This window comes from Oppia nitens, unplaced genomic scaffold (assembly GCF_028296485.1).
Source record: "Oppia nitens isolate AA-2021 unplaced genomic scaffold, nextdenovo-longstitch-racon4-pilon3 scaffold1_pilon_pilon_pilon, whole genome shotgun sequence".
NCBI lineage: Eukaryota > Metazoa > Arthropoda > Arachnida > Sarcoptiformes > Oppiidae > Oppia > Oppia nitens.
This window is the reverse complement of record NW_026533199.1, coordinates 9451576-9469657: the sequence shown is the minus strand read 5'-3', so window position 1 is coordinate 9469657 and position 18082 is coordinate 9451576. Positions and strand designations below refer to the sequence as shown.

Below are 18082 nucleotides of genomic sequence, written 5' to 3'. Positions count from 1 at the left end.
TGTCAATTGTTATGCCTATTTGTTTTTAATAGATAATAATGTTTTTTTTGTGGCATATAGTATGAGAACATTTGTTATTATAAACAATTTGTGAATATATTACGAGGACATGGATTTGTTTGAATTGATTAATTGTAAACAACAAACAAACAAAAAATAATATAAAAGTCCATCACTTTTCTTCCTTTCCTTTTTCTACTTCAATCAAAAGCCAAACCGTTGTTTTGTAGATATGTTTGATTGACTGTTAAAAACTTGTTTTATATATTGTTGAGGAAATCTATTATATTATTTTTAGCTATAATTTTGTTATATATTTTAATATACCTTTTAATTGATACCTATTCACAAACTCCTGAATTCTTTATGTTCGTCTGTCAGAAATTTTCGAAATTTTAAATTTTAACTTCAGATTTGGATAAAGCATTAAAAATAATATATAGAGGATTAGCATAAAATATTTATCTCTTCAGGAACACATAGAAAAATTTGTTTAAATATTTATAAAAAAAATTAAGTTTAAATTTTAATTAAAAATCATAATTTCTTTAAGTGATTTGATACCATTCATGATTAATGTTGAATTTATTTTGTCAAACTAAGTCATTTGATATCTTACATGAATTTAATATATAATTTGGATAAGGAGTTGGTCTGGAAATGCTTTATAGTTTTATTTGCATTTCATATGTTATGTTAATTACATTTATAACTATCAACTATCCATTCCTATAACGATCGGCCATTGAGTTCAAACTAATGTCACCATTCAATCGATCAATTTGTCTAATTGTCTCTTATTTTGAAGTAACCGATAGCTAACCATTTAATACCAATACTTATCTGTATTTCACATACAGTATAAAACATACTTTACTTATAAACTAATGGCTAAACTGTACTAATCTTTTATACAATACTCAAACCATTTCACTCATATATATCAGACACTCGCTGTCCAACTGATCCATTCAACTAACAACACCTATACCTGTGTTTGGAAAGTCCTTAAAAACAACTCAATCGCAACAATATTTTGAATGAGTTTTATTGAATTTACAGTAAATTTTATTGTATTTGTTGTACATTTGTGTTACTAATTAAATGATAAAATGATTAAAGTCTTTATATAATATTATTATTTAATACATTATATAAAGTATATAATAGTATTTCCTATAAATTGTCATTAATTATTATTAATACTTATATTGATATAAATATTATTATATAATAAATTTATTCAATTACTCATTCAATTGAAAAATCAATTAAATTTTTCATAACAAAATAATTTAGTAATAATACTAATATTGTTTTTGATAAAAAATTTATAAATATAATAGTATCTAATGGTGTCATAATTGCTAACTAATAATAAACAACTTAATGATTATATAATAAAAAGGATTCATATTTATCACATTAAACATCAAAATCAATGATTTAATAAAGTGATAAATAAATCAAAGAAATGATTTATTAAATTTAAAAAAATTTATGTTTTCGTAAATTTATATTTTAAAAGTCATTTATTTATCGTTATATCTGAGCACACATTTAACCGGCTCTTTGGTTCACAGAATTTTCACTAAATATTTCGCACATTATATATAATTTCAAACAAATTTTATGTGAGAATAGAGTAAATAATAACTATATTTTTGTTATTTTTTGTTTTAGTAATTTACAAAATTTCTAACAAAAAATAAATAAATAGACATATTGTATATAGATTTAGTGAGTGAGTGAGTGAGTGAGTGAGTGAGTGAGTGAGTGAGTGAGTGAGTGAGTGAGTGAGTGAGTGAGTAAGTGAGTGAGTGAGTGAGTGAGTAAGTGAGTGAGAGAGAGAGAGAGAGAGAGAGAGAGAGAGAGAGAGAGAGAGAGTTTACTTATTTTATTGTATAATAGTTTTGATATTGTCTGTTATTTTTTGGTCTCGACATTGCTATCCAATGCAATAATTATGATTAATACAGATAACTAACAGTTAATTTTACAAAAATAATAAATACTGTATTATATATAACGTGTTAATAAATCTGTATTAATAATTTGTGGTATATAATAATATATACTGTATATTACAAAACTTTACAAAAAAATGTTTTATAATATTGTAATTACAAATATAACAATAATTATAATGTTGTTTTTATTTTAAATATTTAAAAAATATTAATATATAAAGAAAGTTAATAATATAATAACTAGTTTTATTTTATAGAGTTAAAATAATTTAAACATTTTTTATTTAAATATTAATATAATTAATATAGTAGATATTACTACAATTAATTTCATTTATATATACGGTATATATATATATAACAAGTTTTATACAAAACATTATTAAATTTATTTCTTTAATTATATATATTCTATTAAATACTATATTTCAAAACACATTTAGTTACTTCAATGTAAATTTGATACTTAAAAATATAAATAAGATACAAACAAAATTACTGATTAAATTGTATTATTTATTTATATAAAATTATCAGATATATCTCTTGTACCAAATAAAGTTAAAGTAAATTATGTTATTTTTATAGTATTTGTTTTTCAGATTTAAAACAAAAAGATATTGGTTAAATACAAAATAATATTTTTATGCTTTTTAATTACGCTATACACTATATAGCGTTTTAAAAAAATATAAATATTCTATAAGATATCTCATAAATATAGTATATACTGTTTATACTGTACTATATAGTTTGTAAGTGTAATTAATTTAGAAAAAAGTAAAAACTATATTTTCTTATTTTAGTTTTTGTTGTTGAAAATTTTGTAAAAATATTAATAAATAAAATATACTAATATATTTGTATTTATTGTAATATTTAAAATATAAATTGTTATAATAATAATATAATTTTATTGTATTATCACTCCTTAATAATAATTATTTATTATTTAAAAAAAACATTTTGTGTTAAAACAGAAATAAAGGTTTTTATTATAATTAATATAATAGATAACAAAATTTATGATAATAACATTATTATTAAAAAATATGGTCATGTACAATTAAAAAATTTTTTAATTAATAAATATGAAATAATCTTTGTAATATTTTTGTATATATATACTGTATTATTACGACAATAATAAAATATATCGTATAAAAAATATATTGTTTATTTTTGAAGTGTTTATTATACTTTATACTGTATATATATAATCAATTTTTGTGCTTTTTAACAAATATGGGCGATATTATTAAAACCTAATTTAATATCTAAGATACTTATAATACTATATTAAAAAATTGTATTAAAAAATAACATTGTATTGTTGAAATAACTTTAAGTATTGCACTATTTTATTGTTTATTATCATATAATTAGATCTTAATAATAATAACAATAATAGGAACTATGTTTTGTAAGATTAATCAATCAATAAAAACTTGTTTATAATAAATTAAAAACTATATATCATCAATAATAATTTTTAATAATACACCTTAATTGATAATTAATTTTTTTATTTAATGGTATTTTTGTATTCACACACACACACACACACACACACACACACACACACACACACACACAAACAAACAATCAATAAATTAATCATTACAAACCAATACAGTATATATTTCCATAACATTTTTTATTGTAATAATAATAAATCATTTCTACTTAAAAAATTCGTAGTAAATTTTTTATACATAATAATAAAAAAAATAAAATTTTATTTTATAAATAATTATATTAGACAATGTTTGATAAATATGATATAATACTATTAACACATAAATTACAATGAATTAAAAAAATATACATCTATATTAATAGGTTATAAGTAAATTTAGTATTTTTTAAATGTTTTATTAAATAAGTTGACTGAACAAATAAGACATACAATTTATATACCAGATTATGTCAATGTACTGCACTTTATTTTATGCTATAATGCACTTCAATACAAATGAATGGGCACTTTATTATACTATAAAAAAGCATTATTATTTGCATTGAATAAAAAGCAAATGTTTATATATATATATATATATACAGTATTATATATTATTTACAATAAAGCAAGATGTTTAATTTTTTTATAATTTTATTCTAAATTTATTCTAAAATAATTATTGTATTTCAATAGAAATATATTATTAGAATAATTGCATTAATAGTTTATGTTACACAAGAATCAAAAATATAATTTTTATTTATTTATTGTTTATTTTACATTAAGATCCTATTTATTGAATCAATTGAACCATATATTTATAATATTAAGGATATTACAACATTAATGATATTTGAACATTGTATTCAATACATTTAATTAATTTACTAATTATAACTTATAATTTATAAGACATTTTATTGTTTTTTATGACTGAAAGTTAAGTTAATAAATCATATCACAAGTTGTTATATATATTTCTAATACGTTTCCCTGAGATAATCAAATATATGATTTAAACTTTGACCATTAGGCACGTGTTATAAACATGTCAACAAATTTTTAATCAATCATATTTATTATATAAATACATATTTTTTATTTTTATCTAATTGAATGTTAGAATTTTATAATAGAAAATGTGTAAATGAAATATGACTTTATATCTTATAATGTTTGAGTATTGTTTATAATAAGGGAAGTTTCCACATATAAAATATCTCTAATCTTTATAGAAAATATAATTATTATATTATTTTTAAGTTTTATATTCCCAGTAAACATAGAAAATAGAGAATTTAAAGATAATATTTGAAAAAAATAATTATAACAAAAATAAACAAAAAATACTAATCTTAGTAAAACTAAATTTATAAAAGTTGTAATTTAAAAAAAAAGAATTCATTCATTAAAATCAATATTTATTTAAGTTATCGAAAAGGATTTTAATAATTTTGATACTAAAAGTTCATTTTATTAATGAATACTTTACTGGTTTTATTAAAAATTATTAAATAGAAAGCATACTTATCTAACATTATGTTATGTATGTTAGTTATTGTACTAAATTTATATATTACTATAATATATATTAATATTTAGTATAATTTATATTTTGCATAAAGAAGAAAAACAAAAGAACATAATATATGAAAACTATGTAATAAACTATTTATAAAATAAAAATTCAGTGTTTTATTAATTTTTATATTTTATAATAACTATTAGTATTTAGTATAATAATGTTTGTTTTAGATAAAATCTAATTCACAATTTAATTAATGACAGATAAAATTACTTCATAATACATAAAAAATAAATCATATAAATTATACTATATTATGTTATTGTGTTACTAAAACTTAAAATATTATGGTTAGTTATTTCTCGAATTTAAAAACTTGTTTTTTAACAAAAATAAAATTTTTTATAAAGTAATTAATGGTAAATTATATTGTATAAGCTTTTAATATTGATATTACACACACACACACACACACACACACACACACACACACACACACACACACACACAATATGTAATATTTTGCAATAAGTGTATCATTTATTATAGTTTAACTTAATATCATTTGGCATAAAGATTATAATATGTCATAATATTTGAAGTCATATCTAAACTTTAGTTATTATCTTTTACGCCACAAATCACACTTGTTTTATTAAATAAAGCAAATATTATATATAATAAAATTAATCTCAAAAATTTTTCAACTGATTTTTAAAAAACTTATTATTTAAATTGTTTAAACTAGTTTTAAAACACAATAAATAATAATGTAATATTGTAAATAATATTTTATTTTAACCATCAAAAAATGCAATTCATCCTAAAATATATATTTATTGATAAAACAGTTAAAATGTAATTAAAAAACACTGTATAACTAGATTTTAGTAAATCTTATATCAAAGATATTTTTTAAAAGTAAAGTCTGATTAAAACAACTTAAGTAAACAAAACTATTAAAAAATAGATGAATGAAATGTCTGAATAAAGCAAATGAAATATCAATGACATCGATGACAATGACTGATATAATGATGTAGTGAACGCACTTGAACTCCATATTACCACTAAATTAAACTTTTATTATATTATAATTTATAATATGATTATTACTATAGCATAAAATGGTATTTTGAAATTTTAAATATTAAATAAAATTATTAATTATTGTATATTAATTCTAATACAAAATAAAATCCTTTTAATTTTAAATTAATAAATTATTACATTTGTATTTTAATGATAAAGTATGTACTATACTGTATTTATAACATAACCACTTTATTTAGAATATTGTCATTATATAAATTATATATATTATTATATGAAAATATAGACATTATAATAATATAAACATAAAATTGATGTCAACTAATAACAAAAGTGTCCAGGTCGTAATCGCATAGAAATTAATCATAGATATATAGCGCGTGGGTTTATGTAGCATTCAAATTATATAAATATATTAAATATATAATAATTATTAGTTATATAAGTATAAGTCTACCACCATATATCATATGGCATTTTCTATTCAAATATTATATTAAATAATAAAATTAATATTAATAAATGATTTATTCAATAATTATATAAACATAAAGAGATATGAGAGAGAGAGAGAGAGAGAGAGAGAGAGAGAGAGAGAGAGAGAGAGAGAGAGAGAGAGAGAGAGAGAGAGAGAGAGAGAGAGAGAGAATTATGAGTAGGTTTTGATTTATAGCATTCAATTCAAATCAAATCTTTAATAAATGATATAATATATAATTTAAGCAAATATTTCTATAAATAATTGTCATATGACTTAATGCTATATCTCATTGTAATTCTCTTATCTTAGTTTGTTTTAGTTTTATAAAATATTTTTAAACAAAATAATGATGTTATGTTTGAATGAATGATATATCAATTTTAAAAATTATCACAAAATTGTACTCAAATATATAATTTTATAACTGTTTTATATATTTATGTAAAAGAAAAATAACATATACAGTATTAGCACTAGTTTAGTAATCATTTATCAATTGATAATATTTTATATGATATAATATAGATTTGAAATAATATTTATGAACAATAAATATATTATATTATACATTCAAAATAATTAAACATAATCTATTAATTTAGATGATTATCAATAACAATAATACTTTAGAAATTATAATTTATCTAACAATGAGATTATTTTTCTAATTGACAAATACTTATTATATTAATATATCGTATAAGAGATTATAATTACACAATACTAATAACAAAAATGAGTAAATATATAGTTAATCAAATTTTCAATAATTTTTTTAAGTGTTAAAATTTTTCAATTTTTTCTACAATTTTGTTTAAATTTGTAGTTATATTTGTTTTCAGGGCTGCAAATAATATAATATAAATAGAGAAAAAAAGTGTGTGAAAGAGACAATAAATAATAAAACTAATATTTTTTCAAATTTATTTATTTTTTGTTATTATAATATATACCAAACAGACAATCATTATTCACGTTTTACAGTCAGTTTTGCTGTTGTTATTTAAACTATGATTCATTATATTTCAAGTATTAAGTATAATAATAATAATAATAATAATAATAATAGCAGTAATGATAGTAATAATACAATATATAATAAAACAAAATAAATACAAATTAAAATATCAGATAATACCTTGAACTGAATCAATGCTATAGTATAGAGTAAACACTAGTTTTTAGTGCTTAATTAAAACGATAGAAATACAAAAAAAAACTGAGAAAATTATAATCACTGACTGAGAAAAAAATAACTAAAATATACTGTATATATATATATATATATATATATATATATATATATATATATATATATATATATATATATATATATATATATAAATATATACTGTATGTATGTATATTGAGGTTAACAGTAAAACATTAAAAATTTATTGAAAAGAGACTTTTTTGTAGAATCTTATGACTGAAATTTTATGTGTGACTGTTTTCTGTTAAAAAATAATTTTGTTATTATGTAAAAATAATAATAATTTAAATAGCTAATTTATATGCACTTAATAAAACATATGCTTAATATAAAAAATAAAATAATCAAATACATATTCAATATTATCATAGTTAATTACATATATCAATGCCATTATATTTGTGACACACACACACACACACACACACACACACACACACACACACACACACACACACACACACACACAGTATTTCAAGTGTAAAACAACTATTGAGTTGATGATAAATATCAGAATTAAAAATAAAATTTTGTATATCAAAACTTATTTTTATATTTATAATTATATATCTCATGTAACATAAATGAAATCATTTTAAATATAATATAATTCAATAATTGGTTAATTAGCATTGTTTTAGCTAAATTTTATAATGTTTTTCAGACTGTATTATTATTATATATCAATTGTATAAAGTAAATGACAAATAACACAATTGTAAAAAATCAAAAATCACTTAAATATTTGCTAAAAACTTCAATAATAAAACATTTTTTTTTGTAAAATTTTTTAACAAAATTTAATCAATGATTTTACAAAATCATGACATAACTTTTAAAAATTTAATTTATATGATTTATTGAATAATAAACCTAAAGTTTTTAAAAATTAATATAATTTTAATATTTATTTTTAATTTAATCTTTGTTTTGTTTTTATGTTTGAAATTCTACTCAACTAATAAATGCTAAATTATTTTTATTACAATTAATTATTTACTATTTAATTATTTACACAATATTTTTATTAAAATTTTTTCTATATTTTACAATATATTTAACATTTATATTTAAAAACATTATTAACAATAAATTATTTTAATTGACACTAAAAATATTAAGAAAAAGAGAAAATATTATTAAAAGTTCGTTTTTAACAATTTATTACAAAATTCATTTAATAGCATTTGTTTAATTATTATATAACACAAAAACAATTATATTTTGTTAATATTTTAGATTATCATTTTTTTGTGAATTACTTATTAATGTTAAGTAAATGAAAGTAATAGAGATATTAGGAACTCATTTATAAATAAGCAAGATAAAATATACTTTAAATTGGTAAAAACGAGTAATTAATTAAATAAATATTGTATTTAAAAAATAATGTCTACATAACTGTTTACAAGACAATACTTTTATAAAACATTAAATTAAGCATTTTACATTGTATTTTTAAATATGTATATTGTATTAATTAAAAATTAATTTTAGTTATTTACAAATTATTTTTATTATTTTTAGATAACAAATAAAAATTTAAAACATCGTTTTTTTGACGGACCAATTGGTCCATCATTTAGCCAATCAAACCGTCCAAACGTAGTCAAAGAGTCGATTCATTTGCCAGAAGAGACAGCGATCACTTTGAATATAATTTTTAATATAAATCGATGTCATATTTGTGGTCAATCGGGACGTGATCTCAATAAACTGTTGCGGAAAGGGTTGACCTAACGATACGCGCGGCTTATCTTCATTGTTGGGTTGTCTTTGCTGTGTTGTTGTTGTTGTTGTTGTTGTTGTTGTTGTCTCACTGATGTCCTCCGACTCTTCATTTGTCATCATTTTCTCTGTTGTTGTACTGTTTATGGTAACGATTGTGGAGTTTGTCATATCTTTTATCGTGTTTTTGATGATAACAGTGGAAGTTTCAGCAGCGGTTACATTGTTTGTGGCACTCATTTGTGTTGTTGTTGCTGATGATGATGTAGTGCTGCTTTCATTGTATTTATTTTCATTGTTGTTGTTGTAATCGTTTTTATTAGGGCTGTGATAAAAGTTTTGATTAATGTTTAAATTATTTACAAATGATTGAACTAATTGTTGAATTGTGTCTCTAATGGCAAAATCATCTTTTGTCGGATGTCTTATAAATGACTCGATTTCATCAAAATAGGCGATGACTTCAATTAAATGAAACGAATAACTGGAAGGATAGCCATAGACCCGGACCTATAGTTAAGGAAAAGCAAAACAAAAAAGTTAATATCATTGTATAGATAGCACATAGAAAAAATATAAACGTTTTTAAATATATATACAGTATATAGTATATATCATCTTTTTAAAAAATCTTTATTTTGTAAAAAAATATTAATAAAAATTTAAATTTAAAAAAAACATTACTCAAACTCTTTGTTTGTATGCCATGACATTACTTACAGCATCAGAGAGTCGGGCGCTAAATATATATCGATAAACAGATGAATTATTAGTGTTATTATTATTATCATAATTTTGTGCCAACGTTTGTGCCAAATAATCAATGGGACAGACTTGTCGTAGATCTGACACCATATTTATATATTGAATGGCCGGCGTTGTCTGATTGCCATCATCTACCGGTGCGTACAACTGGAGTGACTGTCGTGATACTTGTGCGCCAAACGAATCTAGACTTGTGGTCACGTATTTAGTATAGTCCCTCCACTGCCATGTATCCAAATCACGGGGTCCGGGCCAAAATTCTATGGCCTGGGAGGTCGACCCGATGAGAACAGGACTATTAAACATTGATTCACTGAATGGATACGCGTCGCGGACATAGATATCTAAAAAATAATTAAAATTTTTGTTGTTAACACTGATATCTTATGTTAGTTTTGTAATAAGAAAAAAAAGAAAAATAATAATATAATTGAAACATTTATCTTAGATTTTGTTTTTTATGTTACTTCTTATCAAATAAAAAACTTTGATTGCTTTTAATTTATGAGAAAATAACAAAACATTTGAAAAATAAGTAAAAATTGAAAAGATTTAGAAATAAAATGTAAGACATCGTCTCATTTTAAGTAATTAATCCCCTAATGATAGTTAACAATCATTGGGACAACTAATCAAGTGCTTAGACTACTATCCCTTAATAAGTATACTATTAATATACTGGTATTACAGTACTATCACTGTATTGTTATAGTCATTGTATTAAACATTTTTACAGAATATTCGTGTATCACTTGCATTGAAGCGATTCTTTAAGCAATCCATTATTAATCTTAATTAAGAAGTTTTACTTTGAAATAATGTAGTCTTTAATTTAAGTGCATATATAAAGATATATGTATTAAATTAATGGCTAAATGAAAAATGTGTTGTCAATTGTTAGTTATTATTAGTATTATTACAATTAGAAAGTATCAATCAATTGTTACCATCGATTGTAATTAGCTGTTCACTCATTATACCCAAAATAGGCAAATCGTTTTGATCATTAATACGAAATGACGGGTCGTTTTTTCCCAAAAAGTGTTCAATCACTTGATTACTGGTCAGACCTAACAGACATTGACGCGAATCACATCCCGAGTACTTTAAAAAGTTTTTCCGATTATGTTTGGATGCGTCGGCAAAACTGTGATTCAGATATAGGGCCGGATTGATGAGCCACGAGCTTGAGTACAGGTGTCTCATATCGGGATTGCTTGTAATGGCCAGTATGAGTGCAGCACCGGAATCGGCTCCAAACAGAGTTACTTTATGTGGATCGCCACCAAAAATGTGTATATTGTTTTGGATCCATTGTAGCGCTATTATGATATCCATGAGACCATAATTGGTTGAATTATTATTATAACGGTTATCTTTGTTAGCTTTATTTACAATCTTTATGCTATTATTTTTGGTGTCATTATTATTATTATTTATCAACACATCCAATGGCATAAAACCAAACGCATAAAGCCTAAAGTTTAAGCTGACGTAAACAGTATTTTGACTTTTGGCTAATTTGCCGTTTGGTCTGAGGCCCGGCTGATGACCCGAACCAAACTGTAGAAAACCTCCGTGAATCCATACCATAACTTGTAGTTTAGCCTATTATATATTAATATATATATATATATATATATATTGTATGTTTATGTATCAATTAAAAATATATTATTAAACAATGTATGGTCTCTAACCCCAGAATCGATATTAGGCGTCCATATGTTCAGATAGAGACAGTCTTCTTTGCCTTCGACTTGTTTGGTATAAGGGTTGACCTGAGCACAGGGCGATCCAAATTTGATTGCATGCCTTTGTCCCGATTGATTACAATTTGATGAGTCGTTAGCTATTGGTAACGGTGGTGACCATCTTCTGGCGCCAGTTGGTGGTACAGCATATGGTATGCCCTAATAAATGACAAAATAATGAATACATTTTCTCGGATTGTTGAAGACATGGATTGTTAAATAATTAATACAATATTTGTCATTCATTATAGATTTTATTTATGTTTAAATCATTTTATTATAAAAATAATATAATTTATATGTTTAAATCTTAATAAAATAAAAATACTATTATTTTTATAACTTAACTAAAATGTATATATAAATAGCTTAAATGAAAAGATTACTTAAAAGTTATAAAAATATTTAATTCTTTATATTGTATGATAACATTGTATTATAAACATAAAACTAAAGTGACAATAATAGCTTATTTTATTATTTTTAATTGAAATATTATCTACTTAGACACTATATAAATTTTATAAAATAAAAGTTATTAAAAGTTTGAAGTTTTAAAAGTTTTCTCAATAATGTACTATTGCCAAATGTATTATTAATAAAAATAAAAAAAGTTATATAAAAATGATTAGAAAACAAGTTTTCAGGCAAAAAATAAAACTATAATTTGAAATTTATTAGAAATTATTGTACTTTACTATTACGACTATTGTCAAAAATATGCAGAATTTTAGTTTATTTTTTTCCTAAACCTATTTGATAAATAATATAATATAAATATATACTATTATATGATTCTTTATTGTCAAATATTTTTTTGTTATATATTTTGGCAACATTTCAAACAATATTTTTCAATACAATAATTTTTGTAAAAATATTTGATGGGATTCTCTTCAATAGTAATAATAGTAATAATAATAATAACTATATTTTCTATTCTTTATATAATTACATTTTCCAAGAATATTCTTTGTGTAATAATTTTTAGATACATAAATGGATTTATTTTTTTTAATAAAAATATTCATTGAAAAGTTTTAATCCTATAAATTATGGGAACTGAGAAACATTTTTTGTTTTTAAAAAACATGAGATGACATATTGTTTAGTTTGGTCTATAAATCATTGATAAAATTAATGGGAAAGTTTTGGAAGAAAAAACGTGTAAATACTTTAAAAACATAGGACTCGTGTTCTTCATCGCCAATCAATTTTCCGCATTTCGTGTCCACCACTACTGACTGTTGGCTTAGTCCGAGTGCCATCTGGTCAGACATCCACTGTTGGCTAAATGTTGTCTCTAATCCCAAAGTGTTTGCTCCAAATTTAAAGCCAGTTTTACTTTTGGCAGCCGTTATGGCAAAGATAACAAATGTGAGCAAAAGTGTACAAATAAGTGCCAGTGCTATACGGGAACGGGTGGCACATGTATGATATATGCTTATCGTTGGCAATGCCGGGACATGACATTCTAGTTGTTCCGGTATTGTTGACGACGGAGATATCAGATTCTGGTTCTGACCTTTTCCTTCATTTTCGGTTATTGTCGGTCTGTTGTCGTCATAAGTGTCTGTTTGTTGACAGGCCTGGTATATGGCATTTGAGCACATCATCTATGGTAACAATCAACATACATAAGGTTTAAACAATATATTTATTGTACTGAATATAACATATAATTATTAATAGATAGTTTATTCAAAATTTTATACACATTATTCATGTTTCTAACATATATAATGTATTATTATTTAAACTATTTGTTAAAAAATTGATACAATTTTACACACATTTGTATTCCTGGAATACAAATAATTTATTTGTCAATTTATTTTGCTTGAAATAATTGTAAACTTTGTTTATTTTATTAGATAAATGTAATATTAATTTATTTAAAATAAATTATATAAGAATTTTGTTATATAAATGAGAATATAATATTATATTAAATATATTTATTCTTACATTGTATTTATTTATTATATGATTTATTTGTGGGTCATATCATGTAATATATATAAAATATAACATTATTTAAGCAATATATCATTTTTAATATATCTATACATTACTTTATAGCAACATTTGTAAAAATAAAAATATTGATTTTAATTTATCATTCAAAATATAAAAATTTTATATTTTTCATTTTCTTGATATATATAAACAGTATATGAATATAAAGTAAATGTTTTATCTTATCTCAAAATTCACTAAAATTAGAAATTAAATTATTTTTTGTAATTTATTTTTATTTAATTTGTTTAATTTATTTTTATTTTGTAATATAATATATTATCTAAATGTAGTATAATGTTTTGAATTATAAATATATAAATAAATAGCAAAAATATTTTCATGTTATGTAAAACATGTTTGACATTTAAAAAATATTCTATAATATGTATACAAAATACATAAACAATAAATGTTTGCTATGTTAGCAAAAAATATTACAAATATAAATTATTTTTACAAAAATGCTAATCCAATTTCCCAAATGTCAAATATTAGTTATAATTACTGTTACATTATAATATGTGATTACTTTATGTAATATAAAAATCGGATAATTTTATTAATAATCTATGTATTATAATATTACAGTACATTTAAAATGATTATTATTTGAATTAAGTAAATTATTTGAAATTATGCATTATTATGAAAAATAATGTATACACATAAAAAACACACACATATTACACAGCTATACACAATATAGAGTAAAAAAGTATAATCATATTGATTACACTTATCATTAACTCGTAGTTTTAATGGGATACCTGTGCGGCCAGTCGTACATTAAGCTAATTATAATTTGTTTTTAACCGACAAAAAAAAGTTAATTGAATTAATTTTCTTAAAAGAAAATGATAAACATAAAAGGATTGTATGTAAGCAATCAAAAGATTTGCTTTAATTACAAGACAATTGATGTTTATATTTTCAGGGAAAGGGAGCATAACTATTATATACAGTGTATATATATACATAAGTGAGGAAAAAACTATTGTCTGAGATAACCGCTGTTATCACAAATAAGACAATTCCGGTCACAGATCGATGTAATCGTTATCTCCGGTCAACAAAACATTGTATCAATAATTATATTTAACCCAAAAGAGATACCAATATATATATACAGTATATAACTTCAAATAAAATAGATGAACGACTATATTATAAATTAAATATAATATTGGTTTACACACACACATACTGTATAGCTAAATATCAGTATTGTTGGTATTTGAATACATATACCTATCATAGCTTTTTGAATGCAATATACACTATATATAAATATACAGTATATATAAGAAATTTTGGTAACAATTTTTTGCTTCAATAGTCACTCTTCTAATTTAATTCACGGCTCATATCAGCTGACATTTTATTAGCAAAAAAATAAATATAGACTTTTTGAAAGACTGTATAACTTTGAAGCAAAAAATATATACTCCATATATACTGTATATAATGTATAGCATATATATATATTGATATTATATAATGTAATATATTTCTAATTATATGGCAATATTATGAAATAGTGTTACATTAATAAAAAGTGATGGATTTTTTGGGTTTTATTTTTGGAAAATTGTTGTACGATTTGATTGACTTGAATGGAGAAAACAAAATTTGGTATTAAATAGCAAAAGACAGATAAAGCAATAAAGATATTTAAATAAAAATAAAGCATATTATATATAAAACCAATTGAATAAATTGTTGAGAAATGAATTGAATACTTAATTCAAACGAAAAATCAATATAACTTATGCTCTAATACTTACATAACTACTATTATATAATGTATATAATGTATACTCTCTGTAATACAGAGTATGTATGTATTCTCATATCTTTTTTCTCTCTTTCATCTATTGATTGCTTTTCTGATTTATCCGTCAAATACAAGTAAGTGTTGTGTATTTTGTATATATATATACTGTCTATATATACGTGTGTGTGTAAATGAATGAGAGAGAGAGAGAGAGAGAGAGAGAGAGAGAGAGAGAGAATTTGCATTTAAATTAAGTGACACCAAAATAAACTATATAAAAATCTAGATTAATAAATTGTGATTTATAAATCTTAAACACAAAAATTATAATCTTATCATATTTTAATGAATATAGATATTCTAATAAATTTAATTAAAAATATTTTATTTAATTACTGGATATATATAATATTCAGTTATTATGTATCGCTCTCAAAGGACGTCTATAACTTTTTAGAAAGAGAGTTATTATTAAACTAAACAACAAATGTTTATTTCTATTAAAAATATCAAATAATTTTTAAAATAAATATTATAAAAATCAATGAATTTTGGGAAAAAAATAATAATAATAATAATAATAAAAATGAACGTCTTATAAAAATAAGACTAATTTAATACTGGTATATCATGTTTTTTAAAAATATATAATGTTATGAAATATGACACTTCTATACAAATATTTTTTTGTAAATGATATCAAAATTTAATCTGTTGTATAAATCAGTTATATCAAGTAAAATCAATATTATTGAAAAATTGATATATAAAAAATAAAAATTTTTAATGTAGAAAATTAACATAATTTTTTTATATTCAATTTATTTTTGAATTTGTGTGTATGTATTTTACAGTATGTGTATGCAATGTTATATTTAAATTTACTCACAAATATGTAAATGCAAATTTCCTATAAAATTATAGTTTGTTGGAAATTAATTTTTTTGCGGGAATTTCTTGGGGCGTATGTGATCCTAAAATTAGAGATGAGATGCAATTTATTTGTCATTATTAATAATATATCAATGATTGAGCAATTGATGGCATCAAATGAGATATAATTTTATTTGATTTGATATTAAACGAAAAATTAGAAATTTAAATTTAATATTTAAAAAAATAAAATTTAGAGCGCAAACACAAATATAATCATATTATATATATATAAACTGTATAAAGAAACATACATTTACAATATATACAGTATTTTTGAGAACAATTATTATGCCATCAAAAAATGGTAAAATATAAAAGTGCAACAAATGCAAAATAAATGATATATTAAATACATTACTAATTTATTTTTCTTTAAATTTTATTTTTTTGTAAAGGGATTAAATTTTAATTACACTTTTATATATTTATCTTGATTAACAATAATTATGATTTAATTTTATTAATTTGATTTTTAAAATATGTTGGCATTATATCTTTAAAATTACATTTGTGATCTTATCATTACTATTTTAGTTACTTTCTTTATTCATAATTAAATTTAAAACATAGAATATAAGAAATAAATAATATTATGAATATTATATTTTAAATATTTTATTATGATTTAAATAATATTTTTTTTAATAATAATTAGACTTTAAAGTTAATTCAGTAAGGATTAAAATTTTGTTCTATAAGATTAAAGATTATTAATAAAAAATAGCTAAAATATTATTTAAGTATTTAATGTTAATACATAATAACTTTTTTTGAAACATATATTGATACAAATATTTATTATTGTATTAGGAAAAAGAGACATTTATTTAAAAACAGTAGTTCGTTGGTAAGTATTAAATCAATTACTAGTCTTAATAATACAAATCTACCGGTGCTTTTGGCAATAATTATAGTTAATGTTTGATTTAACATTTTGATGTCTGCCGGCAATATGTTGGCAACAAATTACAAGTGTTGGGTAAATTGAGTTTAACTTTTATAGCAGTATTTCAAAATATAACTTATTTTAACTTTTTCGCAAAACATAACTTAAAACGCCGTAACAGTTGATTACAAATTACATACATAGGTCATACACATACACACATACATTCATACCAACTGTTAACTTAAAATTAAATTTACCTAAATTAGATATTTATTGGGTACTAATAGTATTTATTTTCTTAAAAATATACTTTTTAACCGTCAAGTTTAACAAATAATGGTTACCAAAACTTTTATCATTGATAAAATATTCTCATATTTAGCATTACTAGCATTTGTAAAATATATAATATTTTTTGAACTTTGGAAAATTATTTAGACAAATGTTGACATAAATTTTATTTTTTTATTTGTAATTTTTGTATTTTGTTTAAAAACATATTCTTTTTGT

At 21.3% G+C, this 18082-nt stretch overlaps 1 protein-coding gene across 1 annotated transcript in view; it reads right to left on the bottom strand.

The window, feature by feature from the left end:
- Positions 1-9294: 9294 nt before the first annotated feature.
- The window catches only part of LOC128951229 (acetylcholinesterase-like), a 36327-nt gene continuing 27539 nt past the window's right edge, over positions 9295-18082 (bottom strand). Inside the window, exons 2-6 of the mRNA XM_054296478.1 lie at positions 13127-13567; positions 11898-12110; positions 11145-11805; positions 10153-10541; positions 9295-9942 (exon numbers count right to left, since the gene is read on the bottom strand). Coding sequence (XP_054152453.1) covers positions 9295-9942; positions 10153-10541; positions 11145-11805; positions 11898-12110; positions 13127-13567 — 2352 coding nt within the window. The remainder of the gene's footprint in view (positions 9943-10152; positions 10542-11144; positions 11806-11897; positions 12111-13126; positions 13568-18082) is intronic.